The sequence below is a fragment of the Lissotriton helveticus genome, chromosome 3_1 (genome assembly GCF_964261635.1).
Source record: "Lissotriton helveticus chromosome 3_1, aLisHel1.1, whole genome shotgun sequence".
NCBI lineage: Eukaryota > Metazoa > Chordata > Amphibia > Caudata > Salamandridae > Lissotriton > Lissotriton helveticus.
This window is the reverse complement of record NC_136061.1, coordinates 2,104,248,360-2,104,267,770: the sequence shown is the minus strand read 5'-3', so window position 1 is coordinate 2,104,267,770 and position 19,411 is coordinate 2,104,248,360. Positions and strand designations below refer to the sequence as shown.

General features: G+C 49.4%; 1 protein-coding gene across 1 annotated transcript in view; it reads right to left on the bottom strand.

Moving 5' to 3' along the window:
* The window catches only part of SERINC4 (serine incorporator 4), a 273,320-nt gene that overhangs the window by 173,254 nt on the left and 80,655 nt on the right, over positions 1–19,411 (bottom strand). Inside the window, exon 4 of the mRNA XM_078684114.1 lies at positions 4,643–4,736. Coding sequence (XP_078540240.1) covers positions 4,643–4,736 — 94 coding nt within the window. The remainder of the gene's footprint in view (positions 1–4,642; positions 4,737–19,411) is intronic.

The following is a 19,411-nucleotide window of genomic DNA, read 5'->3' as shown; positions in this document are numbered from 1 at the left end:
CTCCACGACAACACAAGCCAGGGTCCTGAATGCTTTAAACCAATTTCCAATTGTTCAATCGACCCTGGGTTTTCACCTCTCCCTGCTATCATCCTCTTTCTTTTCTGGTACTGCCAGGTCTAAGCCTGCCTGGCGTACCTCTAGCAGGGAGAAAATGTCTATAAACTCCTTCCTCCAAATCCTCTCTTTCACAACTAGCGGGATGAGAATGGCCAAACCTAGGAGTTTTGTGGTTGTGGGAGGATCGCTTGGGAAAGGGCGCAGATATGTGCTGGCCGGCTTCCCTTTTGGATCTGTGCCCTCGCCTGTTGCCCCCCGTCCCCCACCTTGTTGTCCCCGGGATCCGGTGGCCCCCCTTGTGTGGTCTCCTCTTCTGATGCCACCACGCCCTGTTGTGCCAGTTGGGGGCTCTGTTTCCCTTTATCTGCTGCCCTTTTCGTGCCCCTCCTTATATCTGGCTCTCACTCTGGCTCCTTGCCGCCACCCCGGCTTCCTGCGGCCAATGGTGGACCGAACTCAAAAGGGGATCCTGCCCCCGGCCACTGCCACCTTGGAAACCTTGCTGGTCCCTCCCTTGCCCTAGCTGCCAAGGGGGCTGATTGTGCGAGGGCACCTGCATTGCCAAATTACTCACACCCTGTTGCATGCCCAAGTTAACTATTTGCCCTGGGCCCCTTCCTGCTCGGCTATTGCGCTTAACCTGCCCATGTGCTCCCTCTGCTTCTTTTGCGGTGCTTACCCTTGTCCGTGCAGATCTGACCGCTGCCCGATTCCTGAGAGGCTGCTGTGCTGGCTACAGACCACTCGTACTCGCTGCACTCCTCGGCGTCGGAGCTGGGCACCAGCTCGGGGGATGCCGCCCTCCTGCTCCTGGCTCGTGCACCCAAGCGCCCGCCCTGCACTGCCTTCCTGGCCGCTGGGACCTTGGCCCTTGTCTCGGGGTTCTCTGCAGGGGCCTACGCTCTGGCTGCATGCCCCTTCGTGCCGGGTTTCTTGTTGGGTGGGGCTGGCGGGATGCATGCCGCTGTTTCTTCCCTTTTCCATGGGTTCCCTCCTTGATCTGTCGGCCCACCCATGATTTCCCTTTTAGAGCCACCAATGTCCTGGCTCTGACTAGCATCGCCTGTAGATCCTCTTCCAGCTCTGGGACGTTGTCCACCCTCTGCCTCTTCTACCCCTTCTGGGGCGTGTCTGCCTTGTCTTCTGTGTCCCTGAAGCGAGCGGGAAGCCGTGCTGCCCTCTGGCTGCCCCGCACTTTCTGGCCATCCCACTGCGATTTGGCCTGCTGTGCCCTGTTGATGAGATGGTGGACTGATGGCCATGGCACAAAGGGTCCTGACTGCTTGAGCACACCAGCTTGTCCCACCAACTGTGATGGTTGTGCTTGGTGCCCCAATTGCCCAAGTAGGGTATTTAGTCCTTGTCAACCAACGTTTGCTGTAGCTAAGCCTCCTTTAAATATTCCCAATTTAAGGCAATTCACTCCTCCTGCAATCAGCGGTGTCTTTGAGGGCTGTGCTTGGTGCCCCAACTGCCAAAAATAGCGGACTTAAACCTTACCGCTAGTCACCCAATTTTGTGGAAGAAGTTCTCTCAATACTCCCCAAATCACAGTGCAAAAGGCCTTTACTGCCCTGATCCTGTTTCCATAATCCCCAAAGCTCAGTTCCAGCCTCCGGTGGTGTCTTGAGGGCTCCTGCCCCTTTAAGAGGCCTGCTGATGCTCTGGTTCTGCCCCTTTAAGGCCTCATGTTAGAGGCTTGGCCTGATAATGAGGCGCCAAAGGCGGTTCATACCAGCTCCAAAAAAGCTCCCGCTGTCCCACACCGCAGGTGCCCCCTGAGGCCGCTCCGGCCCCTCTTGGTAAAACGGGAAAAGCGGGATACGAAGCGGGCAGGCTGGGATCAACGAGGACGGCAAAAAACTGGCAGTCCCGGACACGGACAATTCAAAGGTGCAGCCGATGCAGGAAGCAGCACCCGGTTGGGATAACTTGTACCGGGGACCCGTAACCTCCTTTCCTTACTTGTGGCGCAGGCCGGGTCGCGAGGTGCAGGAAAACAATCCCCGCAGCGGGACGTCAAGGACCCAAGGTCAGGTCAGGCAGATTACGGATGCCCGAGGCCCAAAACGAAATGACGGGTCCGCAGCTGGCCGAGTCCGGAGGTCAAGGCAGGGGAAGAAGGCAGCTCCCGAAGCAGGAATTTAGCTTGCTGATTTCTTGGCCTCGTTGAGACAGGACGTCCTTCTTTGCTTGCTACTCTCGCAGTCAGAGGGGATTCCTTCTTCCTCTATGCCGTCAGAGGGGATTGAATGCACAATGGGGCTCCTTGCCCCTTCTTAATCCCCTCCGCAGCTTGCGGCCTGCTCTACTGATTGGGAGAGGCAGAGTTAAACTTGGGGCGACCCATTGCAGTCGCCCCCTTTTCCTAAGCTTGCGCCGGGGGGGCGGGGGAAGAGAGCTTCCTGGCTCCGTCGGCCTTTGGCCACGGCCCACATTGGGTCCAGCTTTGCCTGCCCCGGCCCAGGCTCCTTATTTCTGTTAGTGTACACCATGCACTGGCCTGTCATTCATTTATGACCTAAGATCCCCGGATCGTTTTTTTGCTAATGCTTACTGCTATTGCTAAATATAATGGTAACTATTTAACAATATGTTAGTGATGTGTTTTGCATTATGATAATCTACCTTAAGTTCAAAGCCATATAACATATATCGTTTTAGCTTAGGTATAGAGTTTTTGATTTATATATTCATAGGTAGTGTTGTGTAGTTTCCACCAATAAGTAGGTACTGCGCATTTGCGGATGACATAAACTTAGGATGGTGCCAGACTGATTCCATGCACCCCCTTATGATATGTTGTCCCTTGGACCAGCTACCTTGCAGTGCCACCGGTAGCCTCCCCACCCCGCAGACCTAAGTAGGGAGTGAGCAGTTATGGCAGCCATTGAATGTGGCAAATCTGTTACCACAGGAACCGTGGCGACAGACTTCAAATTTTCGCTCAGTCTCTCGTGCTTTCTATTGCTCAGAGAAATATACACAGAACACACAGAGGGGGGGTTTCAATATTTATTGAACCCTGGTGATTCTTGTATAGAATATATGGGCTGCGATGATAATAAACAGAAGCACATGAAAGTTATAATGAGCGTCAACAGGGAGAATAAAACATAAGTTTCACCATCTTGTTGAGACAGATTACATCTGCATACATATAAAAGATTATAACAATCGAGCATACCCCTACGATACTACCCTATTCTACGTGTCTAGGGTATTAATGTACGGTCTGCCAAGAAAACCCCAGTCTGGATGATCTAACCCCTTTAACTGATGGGTAAGCGTGTTTGACCCCGTCTTGGTCACAAACTGGACACGCCTCACGGAGATGTCAGTCAGCTACTAGCCGAAAGCTTCAGCGTACAGCGACCCCTCTAGACCAGCAGATGTGTCTCCTATAATTATGGTAAGAAACTAAAGGCTATATATAGAAAATGGCATCCTTATCTTGGGCCGAGATTGTGATCGAGCAGGCACTGTTTGTGTCCTACAGATAGCTATGTCGCCATATGGATGCACTAATAAACACATGTATATTACGCACGTGAGAGGCCTTGCACTAATGCCAACGCAGTAGGAAAGTATTCTCATGAAGTGTTCTGCGTCAGCAAGGTCAATGTTTCTGCAAAACCTGTCCAAGTATCACAAATGCTAAATGTGTGTCAAACGATAATGTGGCAAAGAGAAGGCAATTTTAGGAAAAGGGATTTGTGTACATGCAAGAATTATACTAATTCTCACTAGGCCTAACTCGGGCACATGACAGTAGAACTGTGTGAAGTCCCAATACATTCTTTACATTTGCCCCTGTAATCATCGGTACAATTTTACACGATAGCCTGAGAAACAATAAAACAAACAGCATTGCCAGCTCTTTCAGGCAGAGAAATTAATCTTGTAATTCAGGGAGCCTGTTTCTCCACTATGAATGACACTGCCTGATCATGAGCTGGGCTCTCACTGACAAAGTCTGCCCTCTGGGCACAGGGCCGCTTAACTGTACTAAACAGATAATGTACTGCCCCTCTCAACATTGCATAGTATTTATTCTAATAAGCAAAGACCCAGTTGGAAGGGGCCTTAACCTGCTATCCTTCTTCATATTATTTACTTTCTGTTTATTCCTTATCGCCACACATACTGTGATATTCACTACCATAGGTTTGCATATATTCTAGATTAGTTTGGCTATAATAAAAGTCTCTACTAATTGCAGTCCAGTTGCCTTCTGTGTGTGCTATATTTGAGGAAAGGGTGAGGAGTACCCACAAAAATACCTGTAGTTTCTGGCTAGTAATGCTAATTCCTTACGTGGACCCTTTTCAGGTTAAGTTTGGGAGAGGTTCACTGGACACCTGTGCATTTCCATGGTAAAATGTCAGGTTGGTATACGTGCTCTGCCTTGGGGCTGAATGAAATCTACCAGGTGTGACGAGGATTGGTGTCGTACACAGCGATGGATTCTTTGATTCAGAAGAGTTACAGACACAATGCATGGGTTTCCAATCATTAAATACATGCACTGAAAACAAGTAGCAGAGAAATTTGGTATAGACAAACTCTATTGGAAACTCACCAGTTCTTATTCCAGCTGTGAGCAAAGGCTGTAATCAACACCAATTGAACGAGGACAAAGGAGAATCCACCACAGACGCCCACATAATGCCACACTGGGAGCGGGAGAGGAAATCATCATGCCATGCCACCGCAAAAGAAATCAGAAGACAAACAAAACATTGGAATCACTATAATGTACACAAATCACGGAGAAGAAAGGCTCATGCAAGTTTTGTTTTTAACTACAAGATATTCTGCAAAAGCAGCTGAACTCAAAACGATCTTTTAAAAAAATATATCTTTATTTAAGTTTTATAGAGCAATAAAACAACAGTTCAGAGCATAAGCTTACATCCAGAGTAAATGAACACAACAGAGGAGGCAAGAAATGATAAGCAACCGTTCAGAGAAGGCAAGCATGTGGCAACAAGAGTAAAAATGTATACAAATAAAATACAACAGCAATCGAGACAACATCAGAGTACACATAAAAAGTCAAGATCAGATTCATAGATCTGGTTTTTCCCTCAATGGACAGAGACCGTAGTGTCTAAGCCAACCCTCCCAAACCTTGAAGAACTTACGAGGGCACCCTAAACTTCTGTACATTGCTTTCTCGACAGCCATATAGTTATCTATCCCCGTCTTCCATTCGATATTGGTAGGAACCCCCCGGGGAAAACCAATGGTGCGTCACATCTCGTTTAGCCACCACCAGCCCCAAGTTACAAAAAAGAAGTTGAAGTCTAAGAACATCAACATCACCTTGGACACCCAATATAATGTATTTGGGATCACGAGGAATGACTGTTTCCAACACACGGCTAAGTTCCGGCACCACCGATGCCCAGTATGGCTGAATGGCTGGGCAATGCCATAGAGTATGCATGAATGTACCTCTAGCATCCTCACAGCGCAGGCAGGCCGGGGAGGCTGCCCTCCCCATGTGATGCAGGTGGACCCTGTCGTAGTAGACCTGATGTAGGATCTTGAGTTGAATCAGGCACAGTCGTGACTTTATGGCCTCTTCCCGCAGGTCCATCAGGGTAGCCTCCCAATCAATATCCTCCAATTCACCCATGTTCACAACCCATCTGGCCCTCAGCTTAGTCAGAGTGTCCAGCAAATTATTGTTCAGCATCCTATAGGTGAGAGAGATAGCCTTGCATTCTAGTTCCTCAAGTAACAACATACCCTCCAGCAGGGCATACTCAGGTATATCCAGGTCTCCTAGTCTCTTCACATGCCATGCATGTCTCTGCTGCGCATACTTGAGATACTGGCTCCGGGGCATAAATATTCTTATATTTTAATCAAAACGTTCCTGGTTCTTGTTCATGTTAACACAGGATTTCAGATAATAAAGACACGTTATTCTAGACATATTAATCCATTTGTCGGGGAGGCAAATGAATAAGAGTCAGAAATACAAAGTAAAAATGGTACTTGTACATTAATTTGTTGAGGTTTTTGTGATTAGTTTATGTTGTGAAGCAATGCCCTTTGAGCTAGTGGAGCTTGGTGGCATTGTTAACTAGGAAATGTTGAAAATCAAGACGATAATCTGACGCATGGCTATGACATTGACTTTTTGCAAGACCTGAAACCAGTCACGGCTCCTGAAGGTAAGCGTGGGGGGTCAGGGAAGGGGTGCGTCGACAGATGACAGAATAGGATTTATTTAATTTTCCCTATTCCAACGTCAGTCGACATCCTGGCCCCGCCTACCGTGCTTACCTGCAGGACCTGCGAATGCTTGGAACAGATATGGTCTAGCCAGACGGCCAGGCAACGTCTCCCATGATACATTCATTACCTTGCCCAGTTACGGGAGCCTCTGTGGTCTATGTTGTTAGCTGTTTTACTCATTCTATAGTTAGAGGCATTGTCAGATCTTTTACATGGTTCTGGTGTCTCTCTGCACTAGTAAACGGGGATATTATGCATACCCAATGGTTTCAGGCTTGTCCTATCTAGACATTCTTGAGGGAAATTCAGATGGGCAACATACATTTATGCCTTGCATTCATTTACCAATGGTGGAGGGAATTATTTACAACTTAATCTCCTCACTGTCTTGGAAATAGATTAAGGGTTATATTCTAGGTTACTAGAGATATAGGTTCTTAGCTGCTTTCCATCACTTTATATGCATCCTATTGGCGAACTTTCTGTAAGCAAATCAATCTGCCCCCATCCTAAAAGTAGCATTCCAACCGAAACCATAAAGCATATCATCTCTACAAGAAAATCTAGCATGTGTCTCCTTCTTTGTCAATATGCTTAGCTCATGTACTTTACAGCAATGAGGGTTGAGTTTTACAGCTATACTTTTTGGTGGGTGGTATAGACAAGAGGTGGCCTGGCACTTCAGGCTTTAGTGCTTCTTTTGTAATTAGATGTTGCCGATAATAATTTTCTCAAATTGCTAATTATTTATGAGTATTTCAAAGTAACTCTTCATTAAAATAAGAATCTTAGATGCTTTGGAATTTATGAAACTGATAGTGTCTGAACATTCAAAAACAACCAAACCCTGAAATAATCAAGACGTACCATCTGTGCAAAACAATCAACTCGCCATGGTAGAGCATATTTGGTTCAGAAGCCCACGCTAAAAAAAAAAGAGTGCATAAATATAATACTCTAATCCTTTAATGAATACTCTGTAATAATTAACCACATTCCCCAAAATATCCAAGAGGACATATTGAACTCAGAGAAAAGTCTAGAAAATCAACACAAAAGAGTAAGAAATGGTAGCAAAAAATGCAAGTGTACTAAGCGGCACCGTGCTGAAGATGTGTGATTAGTCACAGAAAAACAGGAATCTACCACAGAGTTTTTGAAATCACGTGCAAAACTATAATACCGGATATCCAGTCTGCCATATTAGATTTTGGAATAAGATGGATGCATTTTCCGCCACGTGTGAGACGGAGTAATCCAACCGTCAAACTCTAAATCAGGCCCTTAATCTTGTGGTTTACTAAGATTTCCAGAATAGGACATTTTTGTGACCCTTTGGAATTTGATGGATACACATCTATAACTAGGAACATTTATAAAAGTGGACTTGTAGTCAGATCGTTGCTTCTACTCCCACCTTTCCAATCAGCACCAGGTGTTCTTCCAGGTCCCAAAAGGCCACCATCACCAGCGGAGTTCTCCATAGGTCATATTGTCTTCTGTCATCTTCAACCTTTACATGGCGCCCCTGCGGATCTACTCAGGGATAACAGCATAAAGATTCCCCAATATGCTGATGAGACACAACTCTACATGAAAGTCTCCTCTGCTTCAGACATCCTATGCCCCAAACACTGCCTGCAGGTCATACCAGAACTATCTGTACAGCTCAACCCTATCAAGACAGAATTCCTGTTATTTGCCAAGAACCAGCAAGAAAAATTACAAACCAGGCTCAATGACATTAACCTTGATGGTTGCAAACCCCAACCTTCACTGAATAGCAAGCCACTTAGATTCAACTTTGACACCAACCTCACCCTCGAAGAACACATTGCCAAAACAACAGAAACAACTTGGTACAAGCTCTCTCTTCAAAAAGAGTAAAACCATGTCTTCCAGAAAGTGACTTCAGAACTGCATCTCAAACCACCATACTCTCTCTGCTGGACGGTGGTAACACCCTCCATATAGCCTCCTAGACTCCACCATGGCATTGCATACATACATACATACATACATATATGGCACATGCATACCTCAAAGCAGCTATCTGATGACGGTTTGATCAGCTTTCGGCCAAATCACTAGATATTTCCCTCTCCATAATGGGCAATGACCTTCAGCACATCATCATTAACTAAAACAAGAATGTGAATAATCTTCATTAAAAAAAATACACGCCGTGGCTTAGCAGGCCGACATGGCGGACGTGTGCTAACCAGCTCCGTCCAGCCCAGCATTAATCCGAAGATTATCCTGGCTCCCTCGGACCTTTCTGAAGTCCTGGAGGGGGCATCTTGGTGCCGGTTACCTGTGCGGCGGTCCGGTGTGTGGCAGCGGCGTCTAGAATGGCTGGGAACCGCAGAGGCCGTTTTCACGTGGCGAGGCCTGGTCTGCGCCGGTGGAGCCGGGGAGTAAAGTTTGGCGTGCCCTGGAGGTGGTCAGAGCCGCGCCGCTGCCCGTGTGCACCTGCAGCGGCGGATTGGCGCCCCGGCGGCTTGGGTGGCTGCGGCGATCTTTGTGGGGCAGGTCGGCCCGAGGTTCAGACTATTTTTTCCGGTGAGGAGCTGCAAGGAGGCAGGGGCGCCGCGGTTGGGGGGGAGGCTTGGCTGTGTATGTGCACCGCGTTGGGGAGTGAGGCTGGATCTTGAGGCCCCCGGGCGCGGGTGGGTTCCTCCCTTGAGTGCTTGGTAGCTGTGGGCCTCCCTCGCTGGGACGTCGGGCCCCGGACTGGAGCTGGCGTCAGGGGACCAGCGGCTATATCGGGTCGTGTGGGGGGGCTAGTATGAGGCATTCGGGGAGCTGCCTGGACCTTTCTGTGATCCTTGGGGCCTGGTGGTGGAGGAGGCGCGTGGGCCCTGTGGTGCTCCTGCAGTGGGGGCTCTAAGGACTGAGAGGAGGTCGACTGGGCCTGGTGTGTGGCCCCCCGGGGGTGCCCTGGGACAGTGGCCAGAGCAGAGCTGGGAGGAGCGGCGAAACTGCAGGGGAGGACGGTGGATCACAGAGGGGCCCCTCAGCTGCGTGGACTGTGAGTGGTTGCGGTGGTTCGCCTGTCGTGGGGCGGATCGGCACCGGAACCTGGTGGCACTCTGCTGTAGAGGGGCTGAGTAGATGGGGGTTGCCCCGGCCAGTTGAGGGGCTTGGTGGCTCCTGTGCATCGCGTCTTTTTGGAGCGACCTGCCGTGTGGGCCCCGGGTGTGAGCTTGCGCCCCCTCTCCGGCTGGTCCCACATGGGTGGACGACTGTTGCTGGTAGGTGCTTGGGTGGCCCCCCCTTCTCGGGCTGCTTGTTGCGCAGAGGGACTGTTGGCTGTATTGGGCCGCGAGTGGGGACAGGGAGAGCCCCGTGGGTCCTACCGGGCCCGGTGGCTCAACCGGGGAATGGTGTGCTTCATCATTGGCCCTGGGTGTGGGGTCGCCGGCCGGGCCTTGCCGCCTTGGTGGGACGTATAGTTGGCGGACGGTCGATGGGGGTCCTGCGGGCGGGCCATGGCCCCCCCGGTGGTGGATTGCGGGCCCCTGCTCGGGGGTACCTTCCCTACCTCTGCTTCATCATCGCCCCCCTCCCCTGGAATCGGACCGAGTGCCGGAGTGACCTGCAGTGCAGGCTGCTCCTATTCATTTAACCCTTTTTAACAAACTTAAAAGATTTTTCACTAAGGAAGTGACAGGATCTAGACATAATACTAAAAACCACAAACCAGTCCACTGGTATGATAAGAATTGCAGAGTCACCTATAAAACACTTGCTGCAGCAGTGAAATCGAAAAACAGGGACGAAATCCAAGACGCAAGGCACAAGTATAAGAATGCACAGCGAGAAGCAAAAAAATCTTGGGGCGAAAAATATTGGCAGGAACTATATGAGGCTAGTAGATCTAGAAACATGGTAGGATTTTGGGACCTGGTAAAATGGGGTAACGGTTGCCACAGAGCCCAACCAAAAATAACGTCTCTCCTGAAATATGGGTGTAACACTTTAAGAAGCAGTTTTCTATCTATGACTTGGATATTGGGATATCCCCTACCATTGTCCTCGCCAATTCCTCACAAACTCCCTTACAATTCAGTCAAAAGGAGGTAGAGTATGTCCCAAAAACCATCCCGAAAGGCAGAGCGCCAGGTCTGGATACCATACCAGCGGACCTTTTTATTCATGGGAAAGACGTTTGGGCAAAATATATAATGCACCTTGCAAATGCGATTGCAAAAGGCTCCCCAATACCAGATACCTGAAAGGGAGTTGAGATAATCCCAATATTTAAGAAAGGAGACTGCTCTGACCCCGCTAATTATAGGCCAATCAGCCTAATAGACTGTATTCAAAAGGTGGTGGCCAGACTATTCCTATTGAGGATCCAATGTTGGATTGATGATGTAGATGCCCTGTCACCTCTACAAGCTGGTTTCCGTGCACATACAAGCACGGTGGACCAGGTTTTTAGATTTGTCACTATTTATTGGAGGTGGGTAATTCTTGGAGGGGGCACACTATAAGCTGCTTTTGTCGACTTAAAATCGGCTTTTGATTTAGTGCCCCGAAAGAAGTTGTGGCAAGTCCTTCAGGAACAAGGAATGCCACCTGAACTACTTGCGTTTTTAGTCAAGCTTAATGACAATAATTATGCCCAGGTCAGGTGGGGACAACAAGGACAGGCAACAGATAGGTTTCCAATTCTGAAAGGCGTAAAACTGTAAGAATGTCTCTTGGCTCCAACACTGTTTTCATTGTACATCAACAGGGTTATCGACTACTACAATGACTTTCCAACTGATGCTCCCAAGCTTAGTGGTGTGTCGATACCCCTGCAGATGTTTGCAGACGACACCCTTTTGATCTCCAAGACCCAGCAGGGCCTTCAGAGAGCAATTGGGCATTTTGAGACCTTCTGTAATGATTATGGCCTTGTTATCAATGTGTCAAAAACGAAATTTATGGTGATGCATAGGCATAAACATGTGACAGGGAGAGTAATAATGAATGGTGAGCCACTTGAGCAAACCCAATCATTTACATATTTGGGCATTACACTAGGCTGAAGACTTGAATGGAAACCCCATATCAATCAACTGGTAACTAGACACGCCCAGCTGGCGGGAGTGCTTTTAAGGGAACTGCGCTCCTCGGCCACCCAGCCCATAGCACCAGCACTTAAAATCTATGACACAAAAATTCGGGCATTTGTGCTGCATGGGGCAGAACTATGGGGGTCATGTAATATCTCAGCTCTGGCAATTGCCCAAAACAAATTTATTAGAGGCCTAGCGAGGCTACCTCCATCTACCCCACTCTTACCTCTATAGATCCAGGCTGCCAGAGGATAGAGGATGTTGCGCAATTCAGACCCATAGCATACTGGCGGAGGATCTGGGTTACCCCTGAACTCAGCCACTATGCACAGGCTCTCCTTGAGGTAAGGGACATGGACACAGCTTATAGAATAAAATGGTTCCGAGACTCCAAGGCTATTTATATCGCTATGGGCCTTAGTGATCTATGGGAAAACCCAGTGCAAAACATCTTTCCCCCACGCAAGATCCGTAAGGAACTGTATTGGTCGATGGTCTCCTTACGAGACTTTCGAAGATGTACTGTGCCCTCATTACAATGTAAGTTTCTTGAGTTTAAGCACTTACCAGCCTAAGAACCGTACTGGGACTTTATTATAATCCCTGAGGATAGGAAACGGTTCCACCAATATAGGGTGGGCACTTTGCCAATTAAAACCTTCACAGGCAAATGGTCCACCGGTGGGGGTGTTATGTGCCCCTTTTGCACTACACAACCAGAGAGCCTTGCCCACATTTTGTTTATCTGCCCGGCCTATAAAATCCCACGACTAAGGTGGATCAGGCCAATTTGCCTCCAGAAAGGTATACAAAAAGGTACAGAGGCCCTTAGGGTCTTCAAAACGGACAGTTCTGAAAATCTAATAATTGCTGTGTCTTAGTTGCTTAGCTGGATGTGGGCAATACGCAGGAATAAACTGAATGCAGAGGTCACTACTACTGTCTAGGCAACTCGTACTTTTCATGAAATAATGTTTTTTATATAAGGTTTCCTTTTAGATAAATTGCTGTAAACACTGTCTTTTTTAAATGTTTTTTAATCTATTTCAATGTATTTATGATCTTAAAGTGGAAATTATATTTAATCAAATATGAGGAATAGTCTGAGGACAGAATTGGATGGAAGTTCTAATGTGAAAAGCCCCTTTTTGCTTCCCCTAAATTTCTTTTAAAAATTCTTGTTGTTTTTAATCTGTTTGTCTTTTATGACACAATGGCGAAATAAAGACTAATTGAACTTGACCTGCAGTGCATCGGAGTTGGGGCCGACCTGGTGTGTGTGCTGAGCTTCTACGTATTTGGGTGCCCCGGGAGTCCGTGATAGGCCAACATGACAAGGGACAAGGGCAGCGGTGGCTCCCCGAAGCACGGTCCCATAGACAAATTCACCGGCCCGGGAGCAGCGGGAGGTGCGGCTGGGGAGCCCCGAAGGCTGTGCCTGACAAAGCGGCCCTGATGGCGGCAATCACCCAATCCTGGGACATGTTAGATGCCAAAATTGGAGCTGTGGGCGCAGATGTTATACTGCTCCGTCAAGAACTTCGGAACGCAGTATCCCGCATCATGGAGGCCGAGACCCGCATCTCGGGAGTGGCTGGCTCCCTCCGGATGCGCTGTCCCAGTGCTTTGCATGGAGCAGGCGCACACGGCGCTCACCCAGAAACCGCCGGTGGGGGCTCGTCCGCAGCCAGTGATTGCGAGGTTGTTGAATTACCTTGACCGAGTCACTGTGTTGAAACAGACCCGCGTCAAAGAGCCCCTGCTATATGACAAGCATCGTATCCTGGTGTTTCCGGACTATACCAAGCTGGTGCAGCAGCAGCGCCAATCGTTTATGGCGGCGAAGGCCAGATTGAGAGAACTTAAGCTCCAGTACGCCCTGCTCTTCCATGCTCGCCTGCACGTTGTCTTTCAATCTCGCACCCATTTCTTTGACTCCCCGGAGGAGGTCTTCAAGTGGAATGATGAGACTGTGCGGGTGCGGGTAAATACGCCACCTGGACTGCAATGCGATTCATCCCTGAGTGAGCGGCCATTGAAGAATCCAGTGGACAGCGTCGGAGGGGGCACAGAAGATCGCGGTCCCAGAGGCGCTCCATATCCTGCGGGACCTACTCTCGGGGAGACCCGGCTTCCCAGCGTCAGCTGGTGGACCCATGATGTTTGTGCGTTGCATGGCGCTGAGATGCTTCTTCAACAGGACTATGTGACTGATTAAGTTTTCTTATATGTTTAGGGAGACCCTAGGAGGGCTGACCCCCACCAGGTTGGTGTGTGTGGGGAGTGGGCCTTGGGCCATGGGCTGTGAATTGGGGATCCATTGGTGGGTGCAGACTGTGCCTCCCCATTGGGGTATGGTGTGGTTTTCGCTGTGACAGGTACTTCAATGTTTCTGAGGTATGGGGTGGGGGGTTTGTTGTGGGAATGGGGTTTGGTTTGGGGTTTGGGTTGAGCTTTTACACTGGGCACGCCACTATATGCACACACACTGTTGGGTTGTCCTGTCCATAGTACACCTTGTTTGATGCCAGATGGCTAGAGGGGCAGTAGATGATTGGGTGCCTGCGGGCACCCTCCGCGTAGTGAGCTGGAATGTGTGTGGGGTCTTGGACAAAATTAAGAGTGGGGCGGTCCTGCGTCATGCCAAGAGGGCCGGAGCTGATATCCTGCTACTGCAGGAGACCCACTTGATGGGTTCCAAGATCCCTTGCCTGCAGCGTTATGTTTTCCAGCAGTTCTTCCATGCTGGGTTCACATAAGGGTCTAAGGGGGTGGCGGTTTTAAGTCATCGCAGGGTTCCGTATGTACATTCACAGCAATGGTTGGATCCACAGGGACGCTACGTCTTACTTCGGGGTATGATTGGGGAGGATCCCATTGTGATGGGTTGTGTGTACGCCCCTCCCCCATTACAGCGGTCCTTAGTTGAGCGGCTGCTTTCATTGTAGGCCGATATGCCAGATGTAGCCACAGTGGTGGGTGCCAACTGGAACGATGTTATGGACAAGGGTAGAGACAGGCACAGGACAGGAGGGGGCCGGAGCAGCACGCACCCCACAAAACTGTGCTCACTGGTTACTGGCCTAGATTGGGTAGACACCTGGCGACACATACATGGCGACAAAAGGGAGTATACCTATCTATCGGCGGTACATAAATCATTCTCTCGGCTGGACTACGTCTTTGTCCCCCGGGCGACATTGACGAATGTGATGTCTGCTGGAATCCTCCCGAGGGGGCTGTCGGACCACTCTCCGGTATTTGTGGAGTTGCGGCTGGGTAGGCGGCGACAACCCTTTCGCTGGCGGTTGGCGGTTTGGCATTTGCAGAATGCTGACTACGAGAGGCATATGCGGGAGGCGATCGCAGATTAATTTGCAGACAATGTGGGATCGTTTTCTAGCCCAGTGACGCTCTGGGAAGCACTGAAGCCCACGCTACAGGGGGTGGACATAGCGTGGTGTACGGCAGCCCGCAGAAAACGCCGGGACGAGTTGGTCAGGGCGGAGGCAGAGGTAGAAGCCCTTGAGCGTTAGAGGCGGGAGGCGGACGATGGTCTGGTGGTACATCAGCTGCTGCAGGCACAACAGTTGTGCGCCTCTCTTCTGCTGGAAGAGGTCCATCAGGTCTGGCTGGCGACACGTAGTAGAATCTGCCAATGAGGAGACAAATCGAGTAAAATGCTACATCGACTCTGCCAGGGCATGTTTCATCCATAGGCCCTTCCGGGGTGCTAGATGAGAGTGGGGTGCCGCCGGTGGACCCCAGGGCTATAGCGGAGAGCTTCGCCACTTACTACGCTGATTTATATGCAAAGAGGGAGTCTCTACCTGAGGAGACGGTGGATAAATTTATTGCGGACCTCTTACCCAAAGCGGTGTCTGATGATGCACGCCAATGGCTAGAGCTCCCCCTTTCGGTGAGGAATTATGCAAGGCCCTGGGAGAACTCAATACGGGGAAGGCTCCGGGACCCAATGGGTTCCCCGCTGAGTTCCATCGTAGGTACAATCTGCAGCTGGCATCTGATTATTGGGCGGCGGTGGAAGAGGCCAGGGAGATCGGTCGGCTCCCCCTGGAATGGCGACATGTGGAGGTTGCGGTGTTCCATAAGCCGGGTCGACCTCCGGACCAGCATGCTTCCAACAGTCCAATCTCTCTGCTTAATATGGAGACTAAAGTCTTGGCCAAGGTGCTGGCCAACCGCCTTCTGCCGTATATCTCGGTTTTGGTCCACCCGGACCAGGCTGGGTTCATGCCCCAGAGGGCGACGCGGCACAACATACAGCGGGCTCATGTGGCCCTGGCGGCGGTCCGGCGGACAGAGGTACAGGTGGCGCTCCTACTGGCAGACATAGACAGGGCGTTTGACTCCCTGAGTTGGGTCTACCTGTTCGCCCTTCTCCGTCGGCTTAATCTTGGCCCCCGGTTTTTGTCGTATGTGAACCTACTGTACATTGACTTGACGGCGTCGGTCCGGGTGGCGGGTGCAGATTCGCCTGGCTTCACAATACATCGTGCCACCCGCAGAGGTGCCCCCTGTCGCCTTATTTATTTGCCCTGGCTATGGAGTCACTCGCGACCTGGGTGCGCATTGATGCACAGCTGGAGGGATTTGAGTGGGCTACTGGTCTCTCAGACAGGATCGCATTATACACGGGCGATGTCCTTTTCTTTTTAAGGGTGTTGGATAAGTCGGGCCGCGGATCCTGGAGATTATGCGGATTTTCGGGGAGGCATACATGAACCCTTGTAAGTCTACGCTCTGGGTGCTGGGGGCTCGAGTTGGAGTGGGTACGTGGGCGTCTATGCTACAGGTGGCGGAGGGGGGCCTTAAATATCTGGGTGTTTTCCTCTCCGACGTGCCGGCTGTGTCCTCGGAGCGGAATGTGGTGCCGAGAAGGCTGGATTAGACTTCTGCATGGGGTTGGAGCAGCCGATCTTTGTGGCTGGGGGGTGCCCGCGTAAGCACTTCAAAATATGGAAGAGGTGGGTTGACTATAGGGGTGTGTGGCTGGAGCCCCTGGCTGAAACAGAGGATATCTCAGTGAATTGAGGGAAGGGGTGGGGTGGTTGGGCCTGGCGCGGGGGGGGGGGGGGGTCTGGGATGTGTATGAGTTTGGGGGGTAGGTCTCGGTGGTGGTTGCGCAACTCTGGGGGTGGGGGAAGGAGGGGAACAGTTGGGGCGCGTGGGGTTGTTAATTGCCCATTATACTCTGTGCTGTTGGTTTTCTTTAAAAGTCAATGGCTGACATTTGTTTATGTAATGTGATACTGCAGTGGACTTTGGTGTACAGAGTCATGCGTCTATTGTGCACATTGATGAATAAAGTTTGTTTTAAAAAAAAAAAAGTACAGAATACGTCGATCCTGTGTATCTTGAGACAGGTCTCGTGCACTCCTTATTATGCCCTTGGGCTGCTATATTAAAAGACTGATCAGACAGTAAGCACTGTTTGTATATACAGAAAATTGGCCAAAAGACTTCCCCCGAGGAATAATACTATGCAATTCTAACGCTGTAAAGACGTTCTTCAAACGAGAAAGTCTTCATATATTTATCTGTATTTTGTTTACTTTTATAAGGTTGATTATTTTATATGGAACTTTTATAAAAAGTTAAACAAGGCAAGGAGAAAGGAATTGTCTGTGGTGTGCTTAGAATTAGAAAAATAGTTACATGCAATTGTTTAAAAATGGCAAAGGTACCTCGATCTATATTATATTATATGGGAATTCGCAATCCATTTTTTAAATGCCAGTCTCTAATTTATTTTGTTGCGCTCAAGTTGCGACCTCTCAGATCACCTGTAACAAGAAAATTACGCAGCTCTTCAACAGCAAAAAGTTGCTTGTCTATTTGCCAGCATCAAGACCAGTCCTACATCTTGACTTACTTTTTCTTCCCTTGTTCCTTCTTCCCGCGTCTTCCATTACCTGTTATCCACAATCGCTTTTCTTTGAGCAATTGCACCAACAACCGGAAAAACCCTCCCCTGCGGTGTGCTATCCCCACCTTTCATAAGCCTTGTATTCCTCGCTAAACCTCCAACACCTCCATTTCTTTAAATGCCAGTATGGATATGCCAATGCCATCATGCTGGAACATCACTAAATATTCAAACACAATAGCCACATGCTTAATAACCCCAATCCCTCTAGCTTTGCAGTAACCTGACTCCTCTCTGTTCACCTCTTCCCATGCTCTGTTTTAGACCTGGCATCATTGGCATGGGTTTCCTCTACATTTTTGCCTTTGCATCCTGTGTTTCTGCTGTGTGTTGGACTTCGTTTTGCTGGTCTAGATACTTTGAGCACTTTGCCACTGTTTTTCAGTGCAAACGTGCAAGTGCTCCCTGTAAATTGTTGTTATAGATTAGGGATTCCATGATTGGCATATTTGATTTACTAGTCAGTCCGTAGTACAGTTCACTGTGTGTGCCCAGGGCCTGTAAATGAAATTCTGCTAGTGGGCCTGCAGCACTGATTGTGCCACCCACATACGCAGCTTGTAAATGTAACACAGTCCTGCTATTCCAGAGCCTGTCCGCAGTCTGGTACTGCCATGTCGACTTGGCAAGTGCATCCACTTGTCAGGCCCTAATCTTCCATTTCTTACATGTAAGTTACCCCTAAGGTAGGCCCAAGGTACCCCTGCTGGCAATAACAATGCCTTTTATTTATGCTTTTATAACAAAAACAAAAATAAAAGGCATTATTATTTACAATGTCAATAGCTCAAACTTGCGTAAATGTGAGACTTACTGCATTGCAAAGGCTTATCTTCGAGGGAGTTCCTTCCCCAACCCAATTGTCAGTATTCTAGCTAAATAAACAGCCATTCTCTCTCCCACACCAAGTTGGGTTTTTCGTGGGGAGGGACAGTAGCTCTGACGAATTACCTCTCTCTAAAGAGGCGTGTCCAATTTGAAGTCAGCGGTCTCATTTGCTCACCCCAGAGCTTCGTTGCAAAGCAACAGGCTGAGCTTTAGTGGGGGCGTGGCTCACTGGGAGAATAGTGCATTGGAGATTTCCTCTGGAAGTCTACGCTGGGGGTTGTCAAATCTGACCTCACTCCACCCCAGCATTGTAAAGTTTGGTGGCTTAGTTGAGGCTGCAAGAAAGATTTAAAAGCAATGGATGAGTTAATTGCTTATTTATTGGGGTTTGCTCTGGTAGGGCTGCCCCGTGACGCCAGAGGTCTGCCCAGTTCATTCAGCACCACCCTACATCGCAGGAGTATTGGCACTTGACTATAGGGTTTTTGGTGTGGGCTTCAAGGAAGTTCATGGAATACCACAAATGGCTTTTCTTTAGGTCCCCCAGGTAAGTTTGCTTCCTTGTGTTCAGCGATCTCACTTTGACCCCTGCCGCATCACTTTGCCACTGGATTCAAGCAAGCCGGGCTGAAGACGGCTGAAATGCCAGAAACCGGTCATCGGAAGCTTGTTTCCGGTCTAGGGAAAGGCATGGCTTGGCAGTTCGGGCTGGACTGTTCCCATGAGGCACAGGGTCAGACTGATTTGCATATGGCCATGTCTGAACTGGGGTGGCAGAGTGGGCTAAAGAACGGCGATGGATTAAACCCAGATCTGTTGACTGGGTGTGAGTGTTTGAATGGTTCTGATGCTCTGTCCATCACCACCCCCTTTTGTACCACTTTGTTCACCATAAGTTGGCAGGGTATGCTCAGACGTAAGTCCCTTGTTCACTTTGCCACTGGATTCAAGCAAGCCGGGCTGCAGACGGCTGAAATGCCAGAAACCGGTCCTCGGAAGCTTGTTTCCGGTCCAGGGAAGGCATGGCTTGGCATTTCGGGCTGGACTGTTCCCATGAGGCACAGGGTCAGACTGATTTGCATATGTCTGAACTGGGGTGGCAGAGTGGGCTAAAGAACGGTGATGGATTAAACCCAGATCTGTTGACATGTTGTGAGTGTTTGATTGGTTCAGATGCTCCGTCCATCACCACCCCCTTTTGTACCGCATCACTACACCACAACAGCCTAAGAGGGGACAGTTCTGAGAG